Source organism: Myxine glutinosa, chromosome 1, assembly GCF_964187855.1.
Source record: "Myxine glutinosa chromosome 1, kmMyxGlut1.1, whole genome shotgun sequence".
Lineage (NCBI taxonomy): Eukaryota > Metazoa > Chordata > Myxini > Myxiniformes > Myxinidae > Myxine > Myxine glutinosa.
Window position 1 is genome coordinate 72,186,355 of NC_136261.1, and position 27,917 is coordinate 72,214,271.

At 44.7% G+C, this 27,917-nt stretch overlaps 2 protein-coding genes across 2 annotated transcripts in view; both read left to right on the forward strand.

Moving 5' to 3' along the window:
- The window catches only part of LOC137419189 (hepatic and glial cell adhesion molecule-like), a 71,893-nt gene extending 53,723 nt beyond the window's left edge, over positions 1 to 18,170 (forward strand). The window contains exons 5-6 of the mRNA XM_068105349.2: positions 9,387 to 9,516; positions 16,310 to 18,170. Of these exons, the coding sequence (XP_067961450.2) occupies positions 9,387 to 9,516; positions 16,310 to 16,486 (307 nt within the window). The 3' untranslated portion in view covers positions 16,487 to 18,170. The remainder of the gene's footprint in view (positions 1 to 9,386; positions 9,517 to 16,309) is intronic.
- LOC137425091 (uncharacterized) overlaps positions 1 to 27,917 on the forward strand; it is an 891,893-nt gene that overhangs the window by 206,991 nt on the left and 656,985 nt on the right. The gene's annotated exons all lie outside the window — the stretch shown is intronic.

Below are 27,917 nucleotides of genomic sequence, written 5' to 3' on the forward strand. Positions count from 1 at the left end.
TGGTCACTGCTGCACTCACTGGGTGACTTTGACTGAGGGACTGGCAACCACTCCTCTCACTCAGCTCTGGGGCACTGCTGCACTCACTGGGTGACTTTGACTGAGGGACTGGCAACCACACTCTCACTCAGCTCTGGGCATTGCTGCACTGCGGCGGGGGGCCAGGGCAGGGTTTTATAGCCCCGCCCGCGAGTCTTACCCGAATGTTCCAAGCCCCTCCTCTGGCTGCTGTTGTTAGCCACTTCCCTTGAGCTCCGATTGGCTGCTCGCCGCTTACCGGCCACTCCCCTGCAGCTCCTCCTTCAGGCCTGCCAGACTTGTTCTAGGCATAGCACATGGCATTCTAGCCCAATCGAGGCCTACACTTACTGGCCTGCTCAACGCATACTAACACAGGAAAGGAGACTACGCTTACATTTAATAAGAAATAACTGAACTAAAGCGAGGCTACATGTTGTGGTGCAACCTATATATATATATATATATATATATATATATATATATATATATATATACACAAACACACACACACACACACACACACACACCATTAGCAGTTGCCATGTTTTTGCTTCATGCACGTGACCCAGGTTATTTCATATTTTCGGGAGAGATCAAGGCAGCGGGCTGTTGCTAATACACCATCCAAATAAAAGGATGAGCAATTTGTATGTACACTGCCCAAGTAAAGGGATGAATGAGCAAGTGGATAATAAATGAATGGTTTCCCGACAGAAATTGCCACACTTATTTGCCCGGTGCTGCTCTCATTGTGTGGGACACATTTGTGTCCATGCTTTGTGTCCATGTCTGTGTCCATGTCCAGATTGTGTCCATGTCCAGATTCTCATTATGTCCATACTTGAGGCTATGGACAGGACGTTGCTTGATTCGATGCAGGAGGAATTACCATTTGGAGGCAAGGTAATTTTACTTGTCGATGAGCAATTCCTGCCAGTACCGGAAGTAAAGTGCAATTCACAGGCACAAATAATGTAGCATGCATTAAGCTCTGCTTTATGGCAGCACTTCCACATTTATGAGTGACGTGAAAATATGTGGGTAGGTTGAGGCGGCATTAACGAGCACGGCGAGAAATATGCCAAATACTTCTACAACTGGGTAATGGTGAACTAATAAATGCTTCTAAAAAAAACTCCAATTGTAATACATCACTGATGGCATACGCATATTGAGATAACATAACTTTGCAAGAAACGCTGCAACAGACAGACTATTTTTTTTCAAACTGGCTGAGAGAGACACATGAACCAAGCAAAAATATTTTGGTGTTTCATTTACATAGTTGGCCCAAACAACTTGGACATTTGTTATAAGAAGCCAACAGATGGGCCATTTGTTTAACAATAGTCAAGTGGTAACTTAGGAAGTGTTGACAATGACTCAAAGGTGGACAATTTTTGAAATTTCTCCCATTTTCACTTTAATTGAGATTTATACAGCAAACCCCCAATATTCGTGGAGGATACGTGCTTGAAAACCCCCTCGAATTCGCGAATGTTGGGGCATTGTTTCAATGGGAAAAAGGGGGTTAGGTTCACTGCGGTTCGTGATTCATAAGGGACAATTTCAAAGGTTCATGAACATTCATGCACATGATTACAGTTTCATTGTCCTCAAGCCAAACATTCAATGCTTTCTCCATTTTTTTCAATATGGACGTCCCTGACCTGCGGTGTTGCACTAGATGCGACACTTTCACAAATCCCCTTCTCCTTTTTCTTTACGTATCGGACAGTGAACTCGTTCATACCATAATGTCTGCCCACCCCTTGCTAATAAGTCAGGTATCTCCATTTTTCTAGCGCAAGCTCATAACTTTTTCTGCCTCTTGAGAGCAGACACATCTCCTGCACTACTCTTGTGCTTAGGACCCATTATTGGATTGAAACAAAAAACACGAAATTGAAACAATAAAGCACAAAAGTTCATGAGCACGAGGAATCACAGCGAGACAAGGCTGCGGAATGAGAAGAGATTTAGGCCTTGGACACGCTACGCAAGCGGACCCGCGCAGGGGATTGTGGGTAAAGGATGATGACTAAGGGGATTGTGGGTAGATGGAAGAGGTCTTGTGTAGTGACCATTGTTTGTGGGGGGGGGGGGGGGGGGGTGGTTTATGCCCGCAAAAATGCGAGTAGCTGGAGTACAGGGGCAGCGAAAGTTGATAAAAATTTGTGAACATCCTCGATAAGAATTTTGATATGAGAACTTTTCACGGTACGAGACCGGTTTCTTTTTTTATAACTGCTCATAATCATCATTCACTTTGGTCAGTGGCACCTGGCTGCTGCTGGGAGCGTGGCTGAATCACTGATGCAGTGCGCCCCTTGTTGGCTCAAACAGGAATTTGTTCCAGGATGCCGGTGAGATCCGGTGAGATTCAGTGCCCCTGTAGGTTTGAGCAGGAATTTAGAATTTGTTTCAGGAATGCCGGCGATAACCCACCACCTCTTCTTAAAGGAGATCATGGGATCCTAATTATCCACCAACAACCACTGCTGGCTGAAGGGTCCTCTGGCTTGACATCCTAACAAAGGATGGCACACGTGTTGATACTTCATCGAGCCTGTGAAACACCAGGATGACAGTTTATAGCTCAGTCAAGATTCAAACCCAGGTTAGACAGCTCAGAGGTGAGTGTGGAATATGTATGGCCTTCCAAATTATCCCCAGAATATGAAAGACAAGTCTTCCAACAGAAGAAGGATAATAAACTACATTTGAGCTTACCTGCTAGAAGTAGCGTTATGATGATCACATCGAGCGAGGATGTTCATAATGATCTTTACAGACAAATAATCCACTTAATGTGAAACTTTCAACATCAAAAATCTAGTATGGAGCAATTTTGAATGTGCAGGTGTCAAGTCAGCCATAATATAACCCTTGGAGCCACCTTTCACACTCATTATACCCTGAGCTTTTTTGGTATTAATGAAACATCTAAGAACCTTGGGATCATTTTCCAGCTTTCCACATGAACTCACGAGAGTTTGAGCATGTGACATCACCTTGAATCTCTTAAAAAGAATCAAGCAAAGAATTACATTGTTAAATGAACCATGTCGTATTACAAAGGCAGGCAAAAGGTTTTATTAGTTCTCCTTCAAAAGTTGGAGAGCCAAAAACACGATTTCAGTTCCAGTGGCACCTGGAAGGTCACCTGCAGGTTGAATAAATTGTGGCAGGGGCAGGAAACTCCTAAGGAAGTGATAAACATACTGTTATGGATTCGTCACTTCCGGTGTTGTGGTTTTCATCCACTTGAAACATTTCTGGTTCTATGTATTATTATTATTGTTATTGTTTGAGGGAAATAGCCATTATTATTGTCAAAAGGTAAAAAGGTTAATGTTAAATGAAACAGGAAACCGGATCAGGAACCGGAAGACGAAGAAGAAGAGGAGGTGAGAGAAAAGAAAGGAGCGAAAAGTCGGACAAGAAGCTGGTTGCTTTGCGTTCTGGATCGAACGTTGTCGAGCAAGAGTCACGAGTGAACTTTGAATTTCCTGGATAGGAATTCCTGCGATAGGGGTTATCGCTGTGACTGATCAACCTGGGTGTCAGGTTTGGCGTTGGGATTCTGAAGAATCATCGCCGGGTCGTTGCGACTCGAGAACGAGCCGTCGGCCATGTTGATTCATGCGCTTCGCGCGTCAAGCAAGGTATTTGCTTCGTCAGCCATTTCCACCGCTCTCAGACATATCTGATGTGTGTGTGTGCACTGTGGCTTTTGGAAGATTAATTTGCGGTTCGCCGACTGAGCCGTGAAAGTTCAGACCTGGAGGGCGCCTTTGGATTTCCCATTCGCCTTGAGTTTGCCTTACGCAGTGGCGCCTTTGGATTTCCCATTCACCTTGAGTTTGCTTTACGCAGTTTTGGACCACGTGACTCTATGCGCCGCTTCGGCCGCATACGCCTTTCTGCTGTTTTGGCAGTGTGACCGGGCCATCATCTGAACGGGGTTCGGGTTTCGATTCGACATCGCTCTAATGATCACTGGAGGGGATCGACTTTGAGCTATAGAGACATTGGGGAATGTTTTTTTTTTACTCACTTCGAGCACAGTGAGTTATCCGATACTAGCTGATGGTACCATCATAAGATGTGTTGATTGTACTTTTGATTGCTATTATTGTTGTATCGTTATTCTTGTGTGGTTTTTAATACAATATTTGTTTGTTGACAACCATTGGTGTGGTTTCCCTTTTGATTTTTGACACAGAATAACATATTTTTCTGCCGTGGCTCCTCTCGGGGCTCGGAGGTACACCGTGACCAGGGGGTCGAGGAGGAGCACGTAACAGAAATTGGGGGCTCGTCCGGGATAAAATTCCCTAAATTTCGTCTGGGAAAGAATTCCCTAACATTCCCAAAATTGCCAAATTTGGAATTTTTTCTAACATTCCCAAATTTTTCAACAAAAAAATTTTTTGAAAATCTTTTGTGTGAAGGTTAATAGGTGTTAACTGATAGTCACCATGGTGTTTGATGCAGGAAAGTTTGCGGCGTCCCCTAATGAGGCAGAGTTCCTAGCGTTAAAAAGATCGGAACTCTTGAGATTGGCCAAACATTTTAACTTGGAGGTCCGAACTCATATGAAGAAAGCAGAAATGCAGACATTGGTGGTAGAATCTCTGGTGGGAGAGGGAACATGGACAGAGGTAGCCTTGGATTGGTTACCCGAGGAAAAAGAAAATGTGGAGCTTCGGTTAAAAGAGTTGGAATGGAAAGCCGAGGAGAGAAGGGCAGAGGAAAGGAGAGCTGAAAGAGAACTCTTGGAAAGAAGAGTAGAACAGGAACGAGAACTCGAGGAAAAAAGTGCAGAACAGGAACGATAACTCGAGGAGAGAGGACCAGAGGAAAGGAGAGCAGAACGAGAACTCGCGGAAAAAAAAAATAGAACAGGAACGAGAACTCGAGGAGAAAAGAGCGGAGGAAAGAAGAGCCCGAAAGGGAGTTAAAGGAACATGACATGGAGCTTCAGAAGGAAATTAAATTCAAGGAGCTGGAGTTAATGAGAGAACGGGGAGAGGTAGCATCCATGCCGGCTGGTTCGACAACTAGTCAGAACACCTAGGATGTTTGTAGACATGTGAAGCTGGTTCCACCCTTCAATGAAAAGGAGGTAGCCAAGTTTTTTTTACACTTTGAGAAAGTGGCTCAAATGCTAAAATGGCCTGTGGAGTCCTGGACCATGTTAGTGCAAAGTGTTCTGGTGGGTAAAGCTCAAGATATATTTTCAGCTTTACCGATTGACCAATGTGCAGATTATGAGATAGTGAAGAAAACCATTCTCAAAGCCGATGAATTGGTCCCTGAAGCTTACCGGCAAAAATTCCGGAATACCAGGAAGAGGGAGAGTGAAACCCATGTGGAGTTTGCCAGAATGAATGAAACCATGTTTGATCAGTGATGTGATTTGAAAGGGGTTGGGAAAGACTTCAAACTGTTGCGACAATTGATTTTGGTGGAGGAATTCAAACAGTGTGTCCACTAGGACATTAAAGTACATCTGGGGGAAAAGAAGGTACCAGAGTTGTATGAGGCAGCAACCGTGGCAGATGACTATGCCTTGACACACAGTATGGGGTTTCCACAAACCTAACTTCCCGCCTAGAGTTCGCCAGGGGAGTTATGGTACATCTGGTGCAGAGAACGAAAATTCATGGGGGCGGCCTAGAGATGACTATGAGGACAACTCTGATACCGCCACTTTTAGGGATCAGAAGACTACAGTTCCAAGACAGACTTATCTTCCGGGGGGCTCGAGGCGGACCACGAGTTTTTCCTCCGGGCCTACTTGCGCTTTTTGCAAGAAACCTGGACACTTGATGTCCCAATGTTATGTTCTGGAAAGGAAAAATCAAGAGCGGAGTCAGACTAGTACAACTCCGAATGCATTGGCAAATGTAAGAAATCGTCCTTGGAGGACAGAGCCTTGTGAGTGTTCCCATGCCAAAGTTACGGCATCACAGAACGACCTTGTTCAAGAGGGTTACAAACCATTTATTTCAGAGGGGGTTTGTGTCACTGGATGGAGACTTAACGAACCAGAGGCCTGTTAGGATATTGAGGGACACAGGAGCACATCAATCTTTGATGCTTGAGGGCATTTTGCCATTGTCAGAGAAGACGGTAACTGGTGTCAGTGTTCGTTTACAGGGGGTTGGTGGCTATGTTAAAGCCCCACTTCATGTCATCCATTTGCAGTCCGATTTGGTGTCAGGACCTGTCACCGTAGGTTTACAAGCCACTCTTCCTGTAGAGGGAGTATCTTTTGTTATCGGGAATGATTTGGCCGGTGGTCAAGTTTCTGGTAACCCGATTTTTGTTGAAAAGTCTAGTATGGAAAATAACACCGCACAGGTAGAGCAGGAGAATCCGGGTATCTTTCCATCCTGTACCGCGACTTGTGCTATGGGTAGGAAGCGCCCTGAAGAAAAGAGGAAGCACCCTGAAACTAAGTGTCAGCACACACAAGTCAGGGATGGAAGCAATGTTGGCAAGCTCTTTGTAGGTGGACTGAACTTCAACACAAGGGAAGATGTTCTGGAATCTGTCTTCAGCAAATATGGACCGCTCTTGGAAGTGCTGCTGATAAAAGACAGGGAGACGCAAAAGTCAAGAGGATTTGGCTTTGTCACATTTGAAAACACAAAGGACACCAAAGATGCAGAAAAGAATTTGAATGGCAAGGATTTGGATGGTCGGACCATAACAGTAGAGAAGGCAGGCCATAGGCGTCGAGGAGGCTACAGAGGAGGAAAACGTGGAGGTAGTTTCAGGGGTGGCTATGGCTCCCGGGGTGGGAGTAGTAGTTTTGGTGGTGGCCACAGTCGATATTACGATGGAGGCTCCCAGAGTTACGGCAGCTCCCAAAGGGATGATTATCAGGGTAGTGGCCGAGAAGGAGACCGCTATTCACGTGACTACAGCGACAAGCGGTCCAACCGTGATTATTATGAAAGTTAGGAAGAGTTGAAGCACTGAATGCTGCGGAGCAGCCAAGCCAAGATTCCTACATGGATTAACCGTGAACTCCACGTTCCTAAAGGCGTCCATGTAGTGAATACTTCCAGGCCTCACCACCCAACCACCATGGAACCTGGCTCTCAGCTCGGCCTCCCGGAAAAAGTGCTATAGATTTGCTTGACTTTGGATTTTTGATCACAACCCCTTAACCTTCATTCAAAAGAAACTAAAAATAAAAATCAGAGGTTGATGAGATGGAGTTTGGCTTTGCAGGAGTTCAACTGGGAAATTGAGCATGTAAAGGGCAGGGACAATGTCGTTGCTGATGCTTTGTCCAGAGTGAATTAACTTTGGAAATCTCTGTAGGTTGTTTGAAGTTGTGTTGCTTTATTTTTGGGAAATATTGATTATCGTTGCTCATGGGAATTGATGATTTGGGTGTGAGTTTACTTTTGTTTGTTGGGAGAGTTTTGCCTACAAAGAAAGTTTTTACTATGTTCAAACTTTCTTTCTTGAGGGGGGGAAGTGTTACGGATTCGTCACTTCCGGTGTTGTGGTTTTCATCCACTTGAAATATTTCTGGTTCTATGTATTATTATTATTATTATTATTATTATTATTATTGTTTGAGGGAAATAGCCATTATTATTGTCAAAAGGTAAAAAGGTTAATGTTAAATGAAACAGGAAACCGGATCGGGAACCGGAAGACGAAGAAGAAGAAGAAGAAGAAGAGGCGAGAGAAAAGAAAGGAGCGTAAAGTCGGACAAGAAGCTGGTTGCTTTGCGTTCTGGATCGAACGTTGTCGAGCAAGAGTCACGAGTGAACTTTGAATTTCCTGGATAGGAATTCCTGCGATAGGGGTTATCGCTGTGACTGATCAACCTGGGTGTCAGGTTTGGCGTTGGGATTCTGAAGAATCATCGCCGGGTCGTTGCGACTCGAGAACGAGCCGTCGGCCATTTTGATTCATGCGCTTCACGCGTCAAGCAAGGTATTTGCTTCGTCAGCCATTTCCACTGCTTTCAGACGTATCTGATGTGTGTGTGTGCACCGTGGCTTTTGGAAGATTAATTTGCGGTTCGCCGACTGAGCCGTGAAAGTTCAGACCTGGAGGGCGCCTTTGGATTTCCCATTCGCCTTGAGTTTGCCTTACGCAGTGGCGCCTTTGGATTTCCCATTCGCCTTGAGTTTGCTTTACGCAGTTTTGGACCACGTGACTCTTTGCGCCGCTTCGGCCGCATGCGCCTTTCTGCTGTTTTGGCGGTGTGACCAGGCCCGTCATGTGAACGGGGTTCGTGTTTCGATTCGACATCGCTCTAATGATCACTGGAGGGGATCAACTTTGAGCTATAGACACATTGGGGAATGTTTTTTTTTCACTCACTTGGAGCACAGTGAGTTATCCTATACTAGCTGATGGTACCATCATAAGATGTGTTGATTGTACTTTTGATTGCTATTATTGTTGTATCGTTATTCTTGTGTGGTTTTTAATACAATATTTGTTTGTTGACAACCATTGGTGTGGTTTCCCTATTGATTTTTGACACAGAATAACATATTTTTCTGCCATGGCTCGTCTCGGGGCTCGGAGGTTCACCATGACCAGGGTGTCGGGGAGGAGCACGTAACACATACCTTCTGGGTGTCTATCTGTTGGAACCCATCTGTGGATCGGTCCCATCGGCCGATGGGTCTGACCCATCTGTGGATGCATGAGAAATGACAATGCAGACCCATCGGCCGATGGGTCTGCGCCATCTGCGGATGTGTTGTTCACCTTGAAGGAATGTGTTGACAGAATGGTGCTCTTCAATCAGGTACACAGTCATTGGAATTACATGTGGTAGGAATTTAACAGAGATTATTTTAAAATGTTTTATTATCTATTTCTACCCATCTATTTATACATTTTGTCAATACATTTTGTAATTAACAGATACATGGCAGTTTTAGTAAAGCTTTACATAACATACTCAACATTCATACAAAACATTAGGTGTTCTTCTGATAATGGCGGAGGGGAATGGTGGCAGGGTAGAGAGTGGCAGGTGCTGATGAAGGTGATGGCGAGGGTCACGAGGTCACAAACCACATGTCATGGACTGCTTTATAAACATTTATGACATCAATTGCTTATTTTTAGGTTCAAATAAACATACTCATCCACCATTGATGCATACACATTCCTTCAAGGTGAACAACACATCCGCAGATGGCGCAGACCCATCGGCCGATGGGTCTGCATTGTCATTTCTCGTGCATCCACAGATGGGTCAGACCCATCGGCCGATGGGACCGATCCACAGATGGGTTCCAACATATCGTTGTGTCATTATGGTCATAATGGTTTTGTTTCTGTCACTGTTTACCTTGTTTGTTTAGCATGGATATGCTGGGTACCCTGACAGCTCCTTTGGATGGATGGACGCAGGCCTCGTCGGTAGGACAACAACTTGTCCACTCGCGGGTGGAGGAAAAGTCACTCTTCCTCGGTCCTGGGCAGCACCCTAAGGTTAGTCCGATTGTGATGTCATTTCTTATGCAAGTTATTTTTATCCACCTCAAGCACATCCCTTTTATACGCCACGGAAGGTGGACGGAGGTTGTGTTTTCTCTCCTGTTTGTCTGTCTGTCTGTGAGCAGGATATCTCAAAAGGTTATGGACGGATTCGGCCAAAATTTTGTGGACAGGTTGGGTGGACGAATTGGTTTGTTTTGGTGAAGATCCGGATCCGAATCCAGACATGAGAATTTTTTAAATTGAAAGTGATTCTTTACCATTGAGCAATAGGACGAGTAACAGTATACAGCACTATATTTAAAAAGGTTGTGGATGGATTATGATAAAATGTGGTGGATGAGTTGGGTAGGCGACAATAAGAAGCCGATTCAATTTTGGTTCACATCGGGATGCAGATCCGGCCTATCAGTGGGATACAAAACAAACTGTTCAGCCTGGTGGAGGTATGCGCTCTGCTGAGTGTTCTTCTAGTTACCCTCGCCTGAGGAGAGGGTATTGCATTTGAGTCTGTTTCTCTGTTTGTTACTTGCAAAATCGAAGATTTTTCAAGTATATTGGTCGGTTCCGTTTGTGGTTCTGTCTGTGTGTCTGTCTGTCTGTTTGTCTGTTTGTCACCGGCCTACAGGTCATAATTCTAAACCGATCGTCACGAAACTTCACCAAGTTGTATAAGTCGTCCCAATTGAGAAACCTATTGATTTTGAGGTCAAAGGTCAAAGGTCATCTGGAGGTCAAATTTCTAAAATCGCCATTTTAAATCTGATTGACTTGAAAATTGAATAGCATTTGTATATCAAGTCACTAAATTGGGAAATTAACTATTTTTGAGGTCAAAATGTCAAAGGTCAACTTAAGGTCAAATTTTTTAAATCATCAATTTTCATCTAAAAAGCCATCAATTCTCAACCGATTGACTTGAAAATTGAACAGCATTTGCATGTCGAGTCACTAAATTGGGAAACATACTATTTTTAGGTCAAAATGTCAAAGGTTAACTCAAGGTCAAACTTCCAAAATCATCACTTTTTATCTGAAAAGAACCGTCAATTTTCATCCGATTGACTTGAAAATTGAACAGTATTTGCACATTGAGTCACTAAATATGGAAACCAACTATTTTTGAGGTCAAAAGGTCAAAGGTCAACTCAAGGTCAACCTTCCCAAATCATCATTTTCATCTGAAAAATCGTCAATTTTCTTCCTATTGACCCGAGCTTTGATCAAGATTATCAATTTTAATCTTGATGAAATGGACAATTTGCTGTATCAATGGAATTTTTTTTCTTGGGGAGGGGCTATTTTGCAAGTATCGTGCTCCGCATGACATCTTCTTGTTTGTCTGTTTGTCTGTTTGTCCGCAAAGAATAAATATGATTTTCTCTGCAACCGTTGGTCTGATTGACAGGAAATTTGCATCATAGGTGCAACTGCACCTGTTTAATTTTTTTTGCATACTTATGACGTCATAGGTGACGTGGTTCTGCCGCCATCTTGCAAAAACCGAAAAACTTTGCACCTCTATATCTCCGAAAGAGCAGAATAGAAAAAATTGAGACATGGCTCATTGTAAAGAACTCTCCATGTGGAATAACATCTGTTAATGATGATGTCATAGGTGCCTCCATTATGACGTCATAATTCGACAAGTACAAAACTTCATCCGATCAAGATGAAATTTCTTGGCCATAATCTAGAAATAAATCAGTTTAGAAAAAAAAATAATGATGACGCCATCGGTCACGTGGTTTGGCCGTCATTTTAACATTTTAACTTCGCCGTTTTAACACAAAAGCCTTAAAAACCACTGAAAATACATCCTGGCGAGGGTTTGCAATCTCTGATTGCTCTTTCTTGTTACATCTGTCAGGTGGATGGTCTCCACATCTACTACTTGGCCACGTAGAGACCAAGCATGCTGGAGATTTACTCGGATAATGACCTGAGCTCTAGGTTCAATTTAACGAATTGGTAGTGAGCAGTTTGCACACCATCTCATACTTCATGATGTGGTCTAATACCACACCGGTTATTAATTAGCTTAATTACAGGCGTCCGCAGTAGCAGATCGCACATCAGGACATGGTGTGAGCTACTCCAGCCACGCAGGAGAGCATCCCTCTCATATTGTCACTCTACTCAGCAGCGAAAACACTCCTCCTTATCCACTTTCCCCACCCATGAGGAATCTGTTGTTCTGTCAGAGTGGTCATTGGGTTCTCCTTCACCTCCCCATACCAAGGTCCTTCTTTCCCGGTTGCTCAGTTTGGTCAGACGGCCAGCTCTAGGAAGAGTCTGGAAAGTTCCATATTCTTTCCATTTCCGAATGATGGAGCTCACTGTGCGCTTGAGAACTTTTAACATTATAGAAATTGTTTTACACCCTTCCCCAGACCTTTCCCATCTATGCCTCCTCACAATTCTATCTCGGAGTTCAACGGACAGTGCCTTGGACCTCATGGTAGAGTTTCTGCTCTGACATGCACTGTCAACTGTGGGACCTTATATAGAAAGGTGTGTTTCTTTCTAAATCATGTCCATTCAATTGAATTAGCCACAGATGGACTCCAATCAAGTTGCAGAAACATCTCAAGGATGATAAAGGAAATTGGATGCACCTGAGCTCAATATGGAGTGTCACAGCAAAGGGGTTGAATACTTATTGACTCACGACATTTCAGCTTTTCGTTTTTAATGGATTTGTAAAGATTTCTAAAAAAAAAGAAAATTTCACTTTGACATTGTGGGGTATTATGTGTACATCAGTGACAACAAAAATCTCATTTTAATCCATTTTAAATTCAGGCTGTAACACAACAAAATGTGAAAAAAGTCAAGGTGTGTGAATACTTTCTGAAGGCATTGAAGCTCCGCCAGGCTGAACAGTTTATGTTTTGAATCCCACTGATAGGCTCGTTCTGGATCTGGACCTGAACCAAAATCACATCAACTTATTCCTGTCACCTAATCAACTCTTCCACCTAGTTTTGTTATAACTCATCCACAACCTTTTTGCAATATCATGCTATATATCGTCTTGGCCCCATCTCTCAATGATGAAAAATGACTTAGAATATTAAAACAAGTCTCGTATCAGAATCCGGATTCGGATCTTCATCAAAATCGAACAGATTAATCTTTGTCACACACCCAAGCTGTCTACCAACTTTCTTCCGAATCCGTCTATAACGTTTTGTGTTATCGTGCTATACAAGTTTGAAGTTTGCGGGGGATGCGTTCCTGGAAGTTGCAGCGAATGTCGAATCCGCGAATGTCGGGGCATTGTTTCAATGGGAACTAAAACGGCACTCGGTAGAGCACATACCTCCGCCAGGCTGAACAGTTTGTTTTGTATACCAATGATAGGCCGGATCTGGATTCGGACCTGAACCAAAATCTAATCGGCTTGTTCTTGTCACCTAAACAACTCGTCCACCAAGTTTAGTCATAACTCGTCCATAACTTTATTAAATATTATGTTATATATCGCTTTTTGCCTGATCTCTCAAAGCTGATCGAAGAATCACTTAAAAGTTAAATAACTTTTGTATCCGAATCCATATTCAGATCTTCACCAAAATCGAATCGCTTAGTCCTTGTCACACGCACAACCGGTCCACCAAGTTTAGTCCAAATCCTTCCTCAACCTTTTGAGATATCCTGCTAGAAACCGTTTTTGGCCCTATCTCCCAATGGTGAATAATCACCTAAAAATTAAATAATTCTCATATCCGAATCCATATTCAGATCTTCACCAAAATCGAATCGAATCGTAGTTGTCAGACTCCAAACCGGTCCACCAAGTTTAGTCCAAATCCTTCCTCAACTTTTTGAGATATCGTGCTAGAAACCGTTTTTGGCCCTATCTCCCAATGGTGAAGAATCACTTAAAAACTTTTACTAGCCGGATCCGAATCCGGATCTTCACCAAAATCGAATCATTTCGTCCTTGTCTCATACACTACCTCTCCGCCAAATTTCGTTTGAATCCGTCCACAACATTTCGAGATATCCTGTTGACAGACAAACAGACAGAGGTGAAAACATAACCTCCATCCACCTTCGGTGGCGGAGGTAAAAAAAAAAACAAAAAGGGGATAGGTTCCTGGCGGTTCGTGATTCATAAGGGAAATTTTTTTAAATCTACGAATATGAATGCACATTATTACAGTTGGATTCACAATGCTTACATGTAAAAGCACAACAGCAGAACTCGTGAGTACTCTCAGTACGAAGTAACTTTTGATGATGATGATCGATGATGATGATGATTTAAAATCTAGTAAACTCAATGAACTCCTTTGAGGAGGAACATAAGTGAGGTCGTTGATGAGTCATGCACCGAAGGGGATGCAGACTAAGGTGCTGACGGTGTTGAGGTGGAGGGGCTGAAGCAAAAAAACAAAATTAGGGATCGTGAGCTGCTTTGCTGAGTGCTGCAGGTTTCTGTGCAGCTCTTTGTATGGCAGCAAAACATCATCCAACCCCCTCTTGAACCGAAGCTCCATCGATCGGTTGGCATCTTGTATCCTGTCCGTGACTGCCCTCATATACTGCAGCACCTCAGCGAGGCACTTGATGGTCAAGTTGGCCTTCGCCACTTCTTCCTCCTCTTCACTGTCCTCCTCCTCCTCAATGATGGCAGCCTTAATGATGGCCTCCAACTCCTCCTCAATCAGCTCCTCCACATGTGAGGCGATGAGCTCCTCCAATTTCTCAGGCTCTCAGGTTGAAACCTTCCCCTCCCACCTTCCATGAAAACCTGGCAATTTTTCGCCTCTCTTCCATGGTGTCGGGAAAACCTCTGAAGTCTTCGCCTACCTGTGGCCATAGATTGTGCCAGCAAGCATTGATGGTGGCGGTTTTGATTTCGTCCAGCGAGTCTTTGATGCTGCAGTGGGCTATGTTAAACTCCTTCCAACATTTCCCGATGCCCAGCTCTGGTAGTCGGGAAACCTCACACGCATAGAAGACCATAGAATCCCAAGAGCGCTTTCCTATGGACAACTTAAATTTGGTAAACGGTCACGTGGTGGACAAAGGAAGCGCTAAAAGAACATCCTTAAGTCTACACTCAAGTCTTGTGCCATCCCAGTTGTCACCTGGGAACATCAGGCCACAAACAGGTCAGCTTGGCCTAACATTTGCCGCAAAGGCCTGGACCACTTTAAATGTGGGAAACTTGCTATCAGGAGACAGCGGAGGTAAAAAGGAAAACCTGCCAATGTCTATCTCTGCAAAGAATGATCTATACCTGTGATGCTTGTGGTCGACCCCATGGGTCCCACATTGGAATATACAGCCATAATAATCACACAACTCACAATGCTTATGTGAGCATGCCAATGAAGGGAAGAGATATGTCGAAAGCCATGACTCACAACATCATGCAGTGTCACACATGTTAGTGGTTTTCTATGTAATATACAGTGTCACATATGTTGATTGTTTCCTATGCAGTATGCAGTGTCATACATGATGGTGTCTTCAATTTGTAGTATGCAGTGTCACATATGTTGGTGGTTTCCCATGTAGTATGCAGTGTCACATATGTTGGTGGCTTCCTCTGTAGTATGCAGTGTCACACATGTTGGTGGTTTCCCATGTAGTATGCAGTGTCACACATGTTGGTATTTTCGTATGTAGTATGCGGTGTCACATATGTTGGTGGTTTCCCATATAGTATGCAGTCGCACATGTTGGTGTTTTCGTATGTACTTTTATGCAGTGACACTGATGTTGGTGGTTTCCTATGTCGTATGCAGTGTCACACATGTTTATGATTCCCATGAGGTATACAGTGTCACACGTGATGGTGTTTTCCTGTGTCGTATGCAGTGTCACACATGTTTGTGGTTTCCTATGTAGTATGCAGTGTCACACATGTTGGTGGTTTCCCATGTAGTATGCAGTGTCACACATGTTGATGGTTTCCCATGAAGTATGCAGTGTCACACGTGATGGTGTTTTCCTGTGTAATATGCAGTGTCACACATGTTGGTGGTTTCCCATGTAGTATGCAGTGTCACTGATGTTGGTGGTTTCCTATGTAGTATGCAGTGTCACACATGTTGATGGTTTCCCATGTAGTATGCAGTGTCACACATGTTGGTGGTTTCCCATGTAGTATGCAGTCACTGATGTTGGTGGTTTCCCATGTAGTATGCAGTGTCACACATGTTGGTGGTTTCCCATGTAGTATGCAGTGTCACACATGTTGGTGGTTTCCCATGTAGTATGCAGTGTCACACATGTTGGTGGTTTCCCATGTAGTATGCAGTGTCACTGATGTTGGTGGTTTCCTATGTAGTATGCAGTGTCACACATGATGGTGGCTTCCTATGTAGTATGCAGTGTCACACATGATGGTGGCTTCCTATGTAGTATGCAGTGTCACACATGATGGTGGCTTCCTATGTAGTATGCAGTGTCACACATGATGGTGTTTTCCTATGTAGTATGCCGTGTCATACATGATGGTGGCTTCCTATGTAGTATGCAGTGTCACACATGTTGGTGGTTTCCTATGTAGTATGCAGTGTCACAGATGTTGGTGGCTTCCTATGCAGTATGCAGTGTCACACATGTTGGTATTTTCGTATGTAGTATGCAGTGTCACACATGTTGGTATTTTCGTATGTAGTATGCAGTGTCGCAGAATTTGAACACTTGTCCCCCCACCGCCCCCCACCCCCAAACGACCTAATTTCTTTAAATGTCTTATCACAAGTAAACTCCTCCACACTCGATTGCTATATCCATTTTCCATTATGATGGTTGTGCACAGCCAGAGAGGGTTTTCAACCAAAGGCCAGGAGGTGGAGAGAACAAGCCTGTTGGAGTCACATCCAGCTCACCTCCCTTTCAGCGCCGAGCAGCCGTGGCTGGACCCACAGGTGGTAAGGTTATGCTGACGTGGTGCCCCGCGGATGACGTCACTGCCAAGAGCACGCACAGTGTGTGAGCACACGACACCGATTGTACTGTAATCCTCTTGTTGTTACATGTCCGGGAATTTATATTGAATTTTGATTGTTTCATATTACTCATGCTTTCTGTAGATTTTATTCTTGCTGTGTGGATATGGGGATGGAGGGTTCTTTGCATCTGAACACTTTGATTTTGATCCTGGGATCCCAGGTTTTCATCCCATACATGGTATTTGAGTCTCCATTGACCTCTAATGCCCTTTAAATTCATGTAAAACTACACTGATGTCTCTTTGACATGCATGCAAGTTACGGAAAGCTCCACCATAACATGAGGGTGTTTCTTTTCTCTAGCGATGTTAAGATTGACCCATGAGTATGTAATGAACCCCAACAACAGGTTAATAATACCAACATTTCAGGAACATTCTTTCCGTAATTGTTGTTAACAATTAATAGCATTTTAAGTTACTAGGGCATGCCCGTACTATATCTATATCTAAAATTATATCCCCCCCCTCTATTTACATGAAATGGTTTGGTCCAAAGCGAACGGCTTGCGAGTGGTGACAATCCCCCCCCTCTATTTACATGCAATGGTTTGGTCCAAAGCGAACGGCTTCCGGAGTTTGGTAAAGAAATCGCCATCGCGTGCACAAACGCGCAGGAAAGCGAATGAATCGCAAATTCGTTTTTATTAGTTGTAAAACATAGTTTAACGCCAACATAGTTTGCAAACGTGAAATAAATGAATACGCTCTCAAATGTGCCATCCGAGGCAGAGTGTGCCCGCCACGTTCGGCACACGCGATCGTTCGCTGCTCTCTGATTGGTTGAATCGTTTTTTGGACATAGCTCGGTAAGTAATTGTCCGATTAATATGAAACCTTGAAAAGGCACATCCTCGGGTCCCCAGCAATATACCTGGCAAGTTAAAAGTATATCGGACCCGTGGTTGTCGAGAAACAGCGGTCACAGACAAACGTACAAACGTACAGACAGACAGACAGAGATTACTGGAATTATAGATAGACTAGGGCATTGCCCGTACTATATCTATATCTAAAATTATATCCCCCCCCCTCTATTTACATGAAATGGTTTGGTCCAAAGCGAACGGCTTGCGAGTACGGTGACAATCCCCCCCCTCTATTTACATGCAATGGTTTGGTCCAAAGCGAACGGCTTCCGGAGTTTGGTAAAGAAATCGCCATCGCGTGCACAAACGCGCAGGAAAGCGAATGAATCGCAAATTCGTTTTTATTAGTTTTAAAACATAGTTTAACGCCAACATAGTTTGCAAACGTGAAATAAATGAATACGCTCTCAAATGTGCCATCCGAGGCAGAGTGTGTCCTCCACGTTCGGCACACGCGATCGTTCGCTGCTCTCTGATTGGTTGAATCGTTTTTTGGACATAGCTCGGTAAGTAATTGTCCGATTAATATGAAACCTTGAAAAGGCACATCCTCGGGTCCCCAGCAATATACCTGGCAAGTTTCAAGTATATCGGACCGGTAGTTGTCGAGAAACAGCGGTCACAGACAAACAAACAAACGTACAGACGTACAGACAGACAGACAGAGATTACTGGAATTATAGATAGATGATTCCAACAAAGTTAATATTTTTTCTGCATTTAATTATAATAATATCGGATGTGCAGTGATGATGCATTTTGTAACATGTTGTGGAAAACACAATAAACATAAAATGGAAAATTTACATTTTTCTCCCTCTGTCTGTTTAGCTTGATTGGATGACCTTTGGATGTAACTAAGGTTGTGGACCCAGTGTTCAGAGAGGTTTACGGCGAAAAAGGTGGAAACCTTGTTGGACGGCACCCAGCAGATGATCCTGATGATGATTGAATCAGGCGTTCAAAAAGCTGTAGATATTCTTCAGATCGATCTCTATTTCGAGCTTTTGATACAGGCTGGCATCCCGCCTTGCTCTCCAGACTCTCTACCTGTGGCGTCCGAGGCCAATTCCACACATGGCTTCCTCTACTTTCGTAACCAACATGTGGCTCTCAACATAATTCTTTCTTCTCCTCTCCCTGTCAAGGCTGGAGTGCCCCAAGGCAATGTTTTGGGCCCAGTCCTATTCCTGATCTTCATCAATGATCTCTCTGACTCTCTGGAAAATCCTCTTTTTCTATTTGCTGATGACTGCACCCTCTGCCGTGACATTCCTCATCCTTCTGACAGGCAGGCTGCAACATCTTCCCTCTTTTCAGACCTAGCCAAAATCAGAAAACTGGTCAAACACTTGGAATATGACTCCTCACAAATCTCCTAATCTCATTCTGTCTCTCCAAAAGGACCAGCTGGCAAACACTTGAAATACAGGGTGAGTCAAAAGTAGCGCCCGATTTCTGTTTATATATACATATACAGGGTGAGTCAAAAGTAGCGCCCGATTTCTGTTTATATATATATATATATATATATATATATATATATATATATATACAGTATATATATATTTCTGTCAGTTGATTGTTTGTTTGCCATTTGTATTACAGTGTACAAGAAGGTAGAAATAAATGAATGACATGTTTATCTATCCATTTATTTGGGGGACAATTATTACTGAACTGTACCAAGCTGTTTTACTTGCAATTTTCAAAGTGCCCTCCCTCGTGATCGATGCACAATTGCAGCCGAGCAGGCACAGAGTGTTGAGCACAGACTGTCACTCTTGGGTTCTCCGCAGCCCAGTAAACACAATTGTGTCTGTTAATTGTGTTGGGCTAGCGGCTAGGGTGCCGGCTTAGGATCCTAGGATCCTGGGTTCGAATCCCGGTCGATCGCTGAATTAACGCCAGGGGGGTTGACTCAGCCTGTCATCCTTCCGAGGTCGGCTAATTGAGTACCAGTTCACTGGTAATTCCGTGTTTGTCGTTAAAGGCGGCAAAAAGGGTTGGCGTCAGGAAGGGCATCCGGCCGTAAAACATTGCTTCAAAAAGGGGACCGAAAAACAACAACAACCACGGTTCCCGAAAAAGGCCAACCCCCGCTTTGCGGGGAAAAATGGCCTCTAAAGGTGGTTATAATTGTGCCGTTAAGCTTAAAACATGCCTCATCTGACCACCAGATGTTGTCTAGCATTGTATCCTCTTCGTCAAGTTTAGCTAAGAACTCTTTGCAAAATTGAAGATGGTGGTCGTCATCTCCATCATGAAGGGCATGCAGTAAGCGTGGAATGTAAGGTTTCCATTTTTTCTGGTGAAGGATACGGATAACACTTGATTGGCTCACTTCCAACTCTGCAGATAAACGGCGAGTTGACTTTTGCGGACTTTGTTCCAGTCTCCTGATGGCTTCTTCAGCCTTAGCTACATTCGTTTCCGTTTTCGGACGACCAGACTTCTTTGCAGTGGCTACCGACCCTGTTGCTTCAAATTTCTCGACAATCAATCGTATGTTTCTTCCCTGGGGTGGGTTAATATCGAATTCCTGTGCCAAACGGCGTGCTGCCATCGTTGGTTGTTCATTACATTTGTGGTAATGTTTCACGGCCGCAATGCGTTGATTCATTGAAAGGTAATTCATGGTTCAATTTGGTGCAAATTCAGTAACTTTCCAAACTCTCAGCAATAACCTGCAAAACAAAAACAAAAATAAATAAACTAAGAAAATTAATAATCTGCAAGACAATTATTAACAACATGACATCCCAGAAAGAATCTGACAGCCGAAAAAACAGAAATCGGGCACGGGCGCTACTTTTGATTCACCCTGTATGTCTTTCAATTCTGAAAAATCCCACACACTCACTCTCTTTCTCTCTCTGTCCAAAAGGACCATACGGCAAGACCTCCCATCTACTTTTTAACAACTCTCTCAAAAGGTTCAGTCACTCAACCTCTTGGGTCTCATTCTCAGCAATGATCTCTCTCTTGGACAACGACATTTTAAAGTTGACCTCCAAAGCCTGCCTTGGCTTTGTATACCAATAAACTGGGCATCTCCGTCGTACAAAGTCCTTCCTTGGCACATCTGAACTCCTATCCACCAACAAGTCTTTCATACATTGCTTGATGGAGTACTGCTCTCTCCTTTGGGCTGGCTCCCCTGCATCACATCTTGCTCAGCTTGACGCCATGGAAATCAAAACCTTTATTGGAATCTCCTGCGATGAATCAGAATCCACGGGCCTATCACTTTCACATCGCAGACAGGTCGGTACAAGGTGGGGATCTCTATCTTCTACCACCCCCTTTCTACTTTTGCACCCTCTGCTCTTTCCATGCTTTGTCCCCTCCCTATCCACCTCCTCCCCCCCCCCCCCATTTTTCTGGTTCACCACCATCTCAGATAATCTCCCATCTAAAACCATTATCCTTCCTACCTCCGTTACCTCTCCCCAAGCGCATTTCTTTCCAAATTTCAAGTTTTGCCTTCCTTAGAGTTAGCTTCTGTATCCATCTTATCCACCCACTGGATTCTCCCCTACCCCTCATCCTTACTGGCACACCCCTTGTTTGTCCGTCTCCATCTATTTTCTCCCTCAGCCATGCTGTTAGCATTCCCCCCAATTCTCTTTCTGCTCTCTTTTTCCCCTTCTTTTTTTTTGCTGTGTTTTGTCCGGACCAATTCCGTGTTATAGCACTTCCACGAGCTTTGACTTTATATACGAAATATATTCTCCATCTCCACATATATTCCACTCTCTCTCCCTTCATGCTGGATCCCCTGCCAGAAAACAGTACTATGAGGCCTGTATCATGCACAGGTGGCTGGGAAATTGTGTTGTGTGAGTTGAGGCCATAAAATTTAGAAATTAATTGAAAATATTAAACGACTGTGGGACGTTTGACATCCTACTATATTAAATACGGCATTTCTCTGTATGTATCTATGTCTGAAAATCAAAAAAAGCAAGAAAGAGCAAACAAAGATTGCAGACCCTCACCAGGATGTGTTTTAGTGGTTTTTAAAGCTTTTGTGTTGAAACAAATATGGCGGCCGAACCACGTGACCGATGATGTCATAATTATTTTTTTTCCACACCAATTTATCCCTAGATGACGCTCAAGAAATTTCATCTTGATTGGATGAAGTTTTGTACTTGTCGAATTATGATGTCATAATGGAGGCACCTATGACATCATCATTAACATATATTATTCCCCATGGAGAGTTATTTACAAAGAGCCATGTCTCAATTTTTCGATGCTGCGTTTTCGGAGATATAGAGGTGCAATGTTTTTTGGTTTTTCCAAGATGACGCCCGTACCACGTGACCTATGACGTCATAATTATCATTAAAAACTCTGCAGAAATTTTCTGTCAATCGGACCACCAGTTGGAGAGAAAATCATATTTATTCTGTGCGGACAAACAGACAGACAGACAAACAAACGGACTCAGATGCAATACCCTCCCTCTCCACTGGCGAGGGAAACAAAACGGTGGGCGAATCTCCACCAACTTTGCATAAGTGCTGGGGGTGCCCTAAGTCAGGTCTTCTCCTTCTGCTTCTTCTTCTTCTTCTTCTATGGTCACGATTATTCCCATGTTTTGTGGGTTTGGCCGGAGGAAAGCTTGGCTCATGTATTTCAAGAACCGGCTTTGTGAAGCTCACCTACTCTTTGTGAAGGACACTGTTAGGTCTTCAAAGTCCAACAACTAACGCCGGCAGATGAGACGCACAGTTTAACATCCATCCGAAGGACGAAGGACGGCACATACATTGATGAATCCCCCTGCCTGTGAAACACCATGGTGACAAACACCATCAGCTGGGCCGAGATGCGGGGGTGTGAAGGATGGGTGTGGACTTTCGGGGGTGTGGACTCCATGCGGGGTGTGGAGGAGGAGACTTATGGTTTTCGCCTGTACACGTTGCACAGTGCAAGTTGTTTACTGACCCCTGCTGGGGCAGGGGGAGATTAGCAGGCATGGCACAAAATACAATTATCCCAATTACCCCCAAGCTGATCCCAGAGGTAGCGGTTTCTTCTAATTTGCAAAAAGTGTTAAAAACAAGGCCTTCCTTTTGTGCTATCTGGTTACTCTGACATGTGTGAAGCCAAGTTCCCCCAACAAACTTGATAACCGGCTCCCCATCGTTTGCCAGATGATGTGCGTGTGATAGAAACGTTGCATTTTATACATGACAGGTTGAAGAGTTGAACAGGCTGGATATAACAATAATGGAGTGTAAAAATAGCGTAAATAGATGACCTGGTGTCAAGTCAAAATAGCATTAATTCCGAGACTAATAATGTTAGGAATGAAAAACAAGACACAAAAGCATGAGCCTGGTGAGGGTTGAAGGTCAATTATACCTGACGTCCTTCTGAGGAGCAAGTTGTCCCTCTTTCTATCGCTGTTTAGGTATAAGATGCAAAGGTCCAAGGTAATTATCTGCCCTGCCCTTAAAAAGTAGCCGTAAGAGTAGAGAAAAGGAAAACCCGGGAAAAAAGGAGTCAGAAGGGTAGAGAAAAGGAAACCCCGGGATAAAAGGAGCCGGAAGAGTAGAGAAAATGAAAACCCGGGGAAAAGGAGCCAGAAGAGTAGAGAAAAGGAAAACCCGGGAAAAAAGGAGTCAGAAGAGTAGAGAAAAGGAAAACCTGGGGAAAAAGGAGCCGGAAGAGTAGAGAAAAGGAAAACCTGGGGAAAAAGGAGCCAGAAGAGTAGAGAAAAGGAAAACCCGGGAAAAAAGGAGTCAGAAGAGTAGAGAAAAGGAAACCCCGGGATAAAAGGAGCCGGAAGAGTAGAGAAAATGAAAACCCGGGGAAAAAGGAGTCAGAAGAGTAGAGAAAAGGAAACCCCGGGATAAAAGGAGCCGGAAGAGTAGAGAAAATGAAAACCCGGGGAAAAAGGAGTCAGAAGGGTAGAGAAAATGAAAACCCGGGGAAAAGGTGCCGGAAGAGTAGTCAAAAGGAAAACCCGGGGAAAAAGGAGCCGAAGAGTAGAGAAAAGGAAAACCTGGGGAAAAAGGAGCCAGAAGAGTAGACAAAAGGAAAACCCGGGAAAAAAAGGAGCCGGAAGAGTAGAGAAAAGGAAAACCTGGGGAAAAAGGAGCCAGAAGAGTAGACAAAAGGAAAACCTGGGGAAAAAGGAGCCGGAAGAGTAGACAAAAGGAAAACCTGGGGAAAAAGGAGCCGGAAGAGTAGACAAAAGGAAAACCTGGGGAAAAAGGAGCCGGAAGAGTAGAGAAAAGGAAAACCTGGGGAAAAAGGAGCCAGAAGAGTAGACAAAAGGAAAACCCGGGAAAAAAAGGAGCCGGAAGAGTAGAGAAAAGGAAAACCTGTGGAAAAAGGAGCCAGAAGAGTAGACAAAAGGAAAACCTGGGGAAAAAGGAGCCGGAAGAGTAGAGAAAAGGCAAACCTGGGGAAAAAGGAGCCGGAAGAGTAGAGAAAAGGAAAACCCGGGGAAAAAAGGAGCCGGAAGAGTAGAGAAAAGGAAAACCTGGGGAAAAAGGAGCCAGAAGAGTAGACAAAAGGAAAACCCGGGAAAAAAAGGAGCCGGAAGAGTAGAGAAAAGGAAAACATGGGGAAAAAGGAGCCAGAAGAGTAGACAAAAGGAAAACCTGGGGGAAAAGGAGCCGGAAGAGTAGAGAAAAGGAAAACCTGGGGAAAAAGGAGCCGGAAGAGTAGAGAAAAGGAAAACCTGGGGAAAAAGGAGCCAGAAGAGTAGACAAAAGGAAAACCCGGGAAAAAAAGGAGCCGGAAGAGTAGAGAAAAGGAAAACCTGGGGAAAAAGGAGCCAGAAGAGTAGACAAAAGGAAAACCTGGGGAAAAAGGAGCCGGAAGAGTAGAGAAAAGGAAAACCTGGGGAAAAAAGGAGCCGGAAGAGTAGAGAAAAGGAAAACCTGGGGAAAAAGGAGCCAGAAGAGTAGACAAAAGGAAAACCTGGGGAAAAAGGAGCCGGAAGAGTAGAGAAAAGGAAAACCTGGGGAAAAAGGAGTCAGAAGAGTAGACAAAAGGAAAACCTGGGGAAAAAGGAGCCGGAAGAGTAGAGAAAAGGAAAACCTGGGGAAAAAGGAGCCGGAAGAGTAGAGAAAAGGAAAACCTGGGGAAAAAGGAGCCGGAAGAGTAGAGAAAAGGAAAACCTGGGGAAAAAGGAGCCGGAAGAGTAGAGAAAAGGAAAACCTGGGGAAAAAGGAGCCAGAAGAGTAGACAAAAGGAAACCCTGGGGAAAAAGAGCCAGAAGAGTAGAGAAAAGGAAAACCCTGGAAAAAAGGAGCCGGAAGAGTAGAGAAAAGGCAAACCCTGGAAAAAAGGAGCCGGAAGAGTAGAGAAAAGGAAAACCTGGGGAAAAAGGAGCCAGAAGAGTAGACAAAAGGAAACCCTGGGGAAAAAGAGCCAGAAGAGTAGAGAAAAGGAAAACACGGGGAAAAAGAGCCAGAAGAGTAGAGAAAAGGAAAACCCTGGAAAAAAGGAGCCGGAAGAGTAGAGAAAAGGAAACCCTGGGGAAAAAGAGCCAGAAGAGTAGAGAAAAGGAAAACACGGGGAAAAAGAGCCAGAAGAGTAGAGAAAAGGAAAACCCTGGAAAAAAGGAGCCGGAAGAGTAGAGAAAAGGAAAACCCTGGAAAAAAGGAGCCGGAAGAGTAGAGAAAAGGAAAACCCGGGAATAGTTATCTCACCCCTGTCTGTCTGTCTGCTTGTTTGTCTGTGAACAGGATATCTCAAAAAGTTGTGGACAGCTTCGGACAAATTTTGGTGGAGAGGTTAGGTATGTGACAAGGACGAAATGATTAGATTTGGTGAAGATCCAGATCCGGAAACTACAATTTTTTAACTGATTCTTCACCATTGAGTGATGGAGCCAAACACGATATACAGTGCCCTCCATAAGTATTGGAACAGTGAAGTCAAATCTGTTATTATTGCTCTATACTCAATAAATTTGGATTTCGAGCCTGGTGTTGGCTTAGCGGTTAGGGTGCGGCTTGGTATCTTAGGATGCTGAGTTCGAATCCCGGTCGATCGTTGATTTAACGCCAGGGGGGTTGACTCAGCCTGCTTGGGCAATTTGCAAGTTCCTCTCATCCATCTAAGGTCGTCATCTACCTGTTCACTGGGCGTCTACGTTAATGCACTTGTGGCAGCAGGATGTGAGGACATGGAGGTCCACCGTCGTGCAGTCTTCAACAATTGTGTGTGTTTATGTGTGTGTGTCCTCAACACTCGCTCGGGCAACCAGCTCCTCGAGGAACCCAGCTACTATTCACCATGTGCTACTACGTCTGGCACAGCATCAACATGAACGTACGCAAGGTCCTAAGTGTCAAATCTCCAATATCCAACGTCATACTGTCGCACCACTCTAGCTTTTCAACAGGGTCCATGTGGATGTTGTCGGACCCTAACACCTTCAGAAGGACACCGCTATTTATTGACTTGTTTTGACCACTTCACTCATTGGCCGTAGGCTACACCGATAGCTGACATCAGTGCACCCATCATCGCTAGGGCCTTTATCCATAACTGGATCACACATTTTGGTGTTCCATCAACCATCAGTACCGATCAGACCGTGGGAGAGACCGAGAAGGAAGTGGGCGAGACAGAGAGGGAAGGAGAAGAGACAGAGAGGGAAGGGGAGGAGAGACAGAGAGGCAAAGGAGGAGAGACAGAGAGGGAAAGGGGAGGAGAGACAGAGAGGCAAAGGAGGAGAGACAGAGAGCGAAAGGGGAAGAGACAGAGAGGGAAAGGGGAAGATACAGAGAGGGAAAGGGGAAGAGACAGAGAGGGAAAGGGGAAGAGACAGAGAGGGAAAGGGGGGGGGGGAGATATAGAGAGGGAATGGGGGAGAGACAGAGAGGAAAGGGGGAAGAGACAGAGAGGAAAAGGGGAAGAGACAGAGGAAAAGGGGAAGAGACAGAGGAAAAGGGGAAGAGACAGAGAGGGAAACGAGGAAGAGACAGAGAGGAAAATGGGAAGAGACAGAGAGGGAAAGGGGGGGGGAGACAGAGAGGAGAGGGGGGGGGGGGGAGAGGCAAAGTGGGGAGGGGGGAAGAGATAGAGAGGGAAGGGGGGGAGAGACAAAGAGGGAAAGGAGGCGAGATAGAGAGGGAAAGGGGGAGAGAACACGAGGGAAAGGTGGAGAGACAGAGAGGGAAAGGAGGAGAGACAGAGAGGGAAGGGGTGGAGAGACAAAGAGGGAAAGGAGGAGAAACAGAGAGGGAAGGGGGGAGAGACAAAGAAGGAAAGGAGGAGAGACAGAGAGGGAAAGGAGAGACAGAGAGGGAAGGGGAGGGGAGACAGAGAGGGAATGGGGAGGGGAGACAGAGAGGGAAGGGGAGGGGAGACAGAGAGGGAATGGGGAGGGGAGACAGAGAGGGAATGGGGAGGGGAGACAGAGAGGGAAAGGGGGAGAGACAGAGAGGGAAAGGGGGGGGGGGGGGAGAGATTTTTTTGTTTGTTTGTTTTTTGTTTTTGTATACTGAATGGAGGCTCGTGAAAGAGCTAACATTTACTTCACAAACAAATCAACAAGACAAACAAAATATATAAAAAGAGGGAGCGGAAGACAAGATGGGGAGAGAAGGGGAAGCACACAAACAACATTTGAGAGCAGGGAGATGTGTGGGAGGGAGAGGGCTTGGGGGGAGGAGGCGTGGGAAGGGGGAGGGGGGGGGGAGGGAGAAGTACAAAACACAAGGACACCAAGGACTTCCAGGACAGAAGTTGGTATTTCAAAAAAGTGGAATTGGGATGAAATTAGCGGGGGAAGAAAAGATCAAGGTTTTGGATGGGGGAAGATAAGAGATGGTGGTGAACAGATGTTTTAAAGACCTGTAGGGTGGAGTGGGATTGAAGAGAGTGAGGGAGTTTGTTCCAGAGGTGGGAGAAAAGAGGAATGAAGGAGTGAAGGTGAGCAGAGAGTCTTGATTTTGGCAGTTTAACCATAAGAGGGTTGCAGGCAGATCTTGTGCGACCTGTAGGAATATTTGGGGGACAGAGCCCAGAGAGAGCTGGGGGGGGCAAGGCCAGAGAGGAGTCGGTAGAAGACAGAAAGACCAACAACCTGCCTGCGGTGAGTAAGTGAAAGGCCCTTGGAAGTAGCTTCATCGCGGGAGATTCCAATGATTCTGAATGCTTTGGTTTCAACAGCGTGAAGACGAGCTAGGTGTGAGGCAGGAGCACCGGCCCAGAGGGGAGAGCAGTATTCCATTGAGCTGCGGATGAAAGCCTTGTATGTGGTGAGGAGCTCAGGTGTGCCAAGGAAGGACTTCGCATGACGGAGGATGCCCAGTCGGCGACTGGCTTTGGAGGCCAGATTTGAAATGTGGTTTTCCCACGAAAGATCATGGCAGATAGTGAGACCCAAAAGCTTGAATGACAGAACTTCATGGAGAGGATTATTCAGAAAGTGGATGGGAGGGTTGTCCAGTCGGTCTTTTCGGAGAGACATCGTAAGAGTGTGAGATAGAGAGGGAACGGGGGAGAGACAAAGAGGGAAAGGAGGAGAGACAGAGAGGGAAAGGGGGAGAGACAGAGAGGGA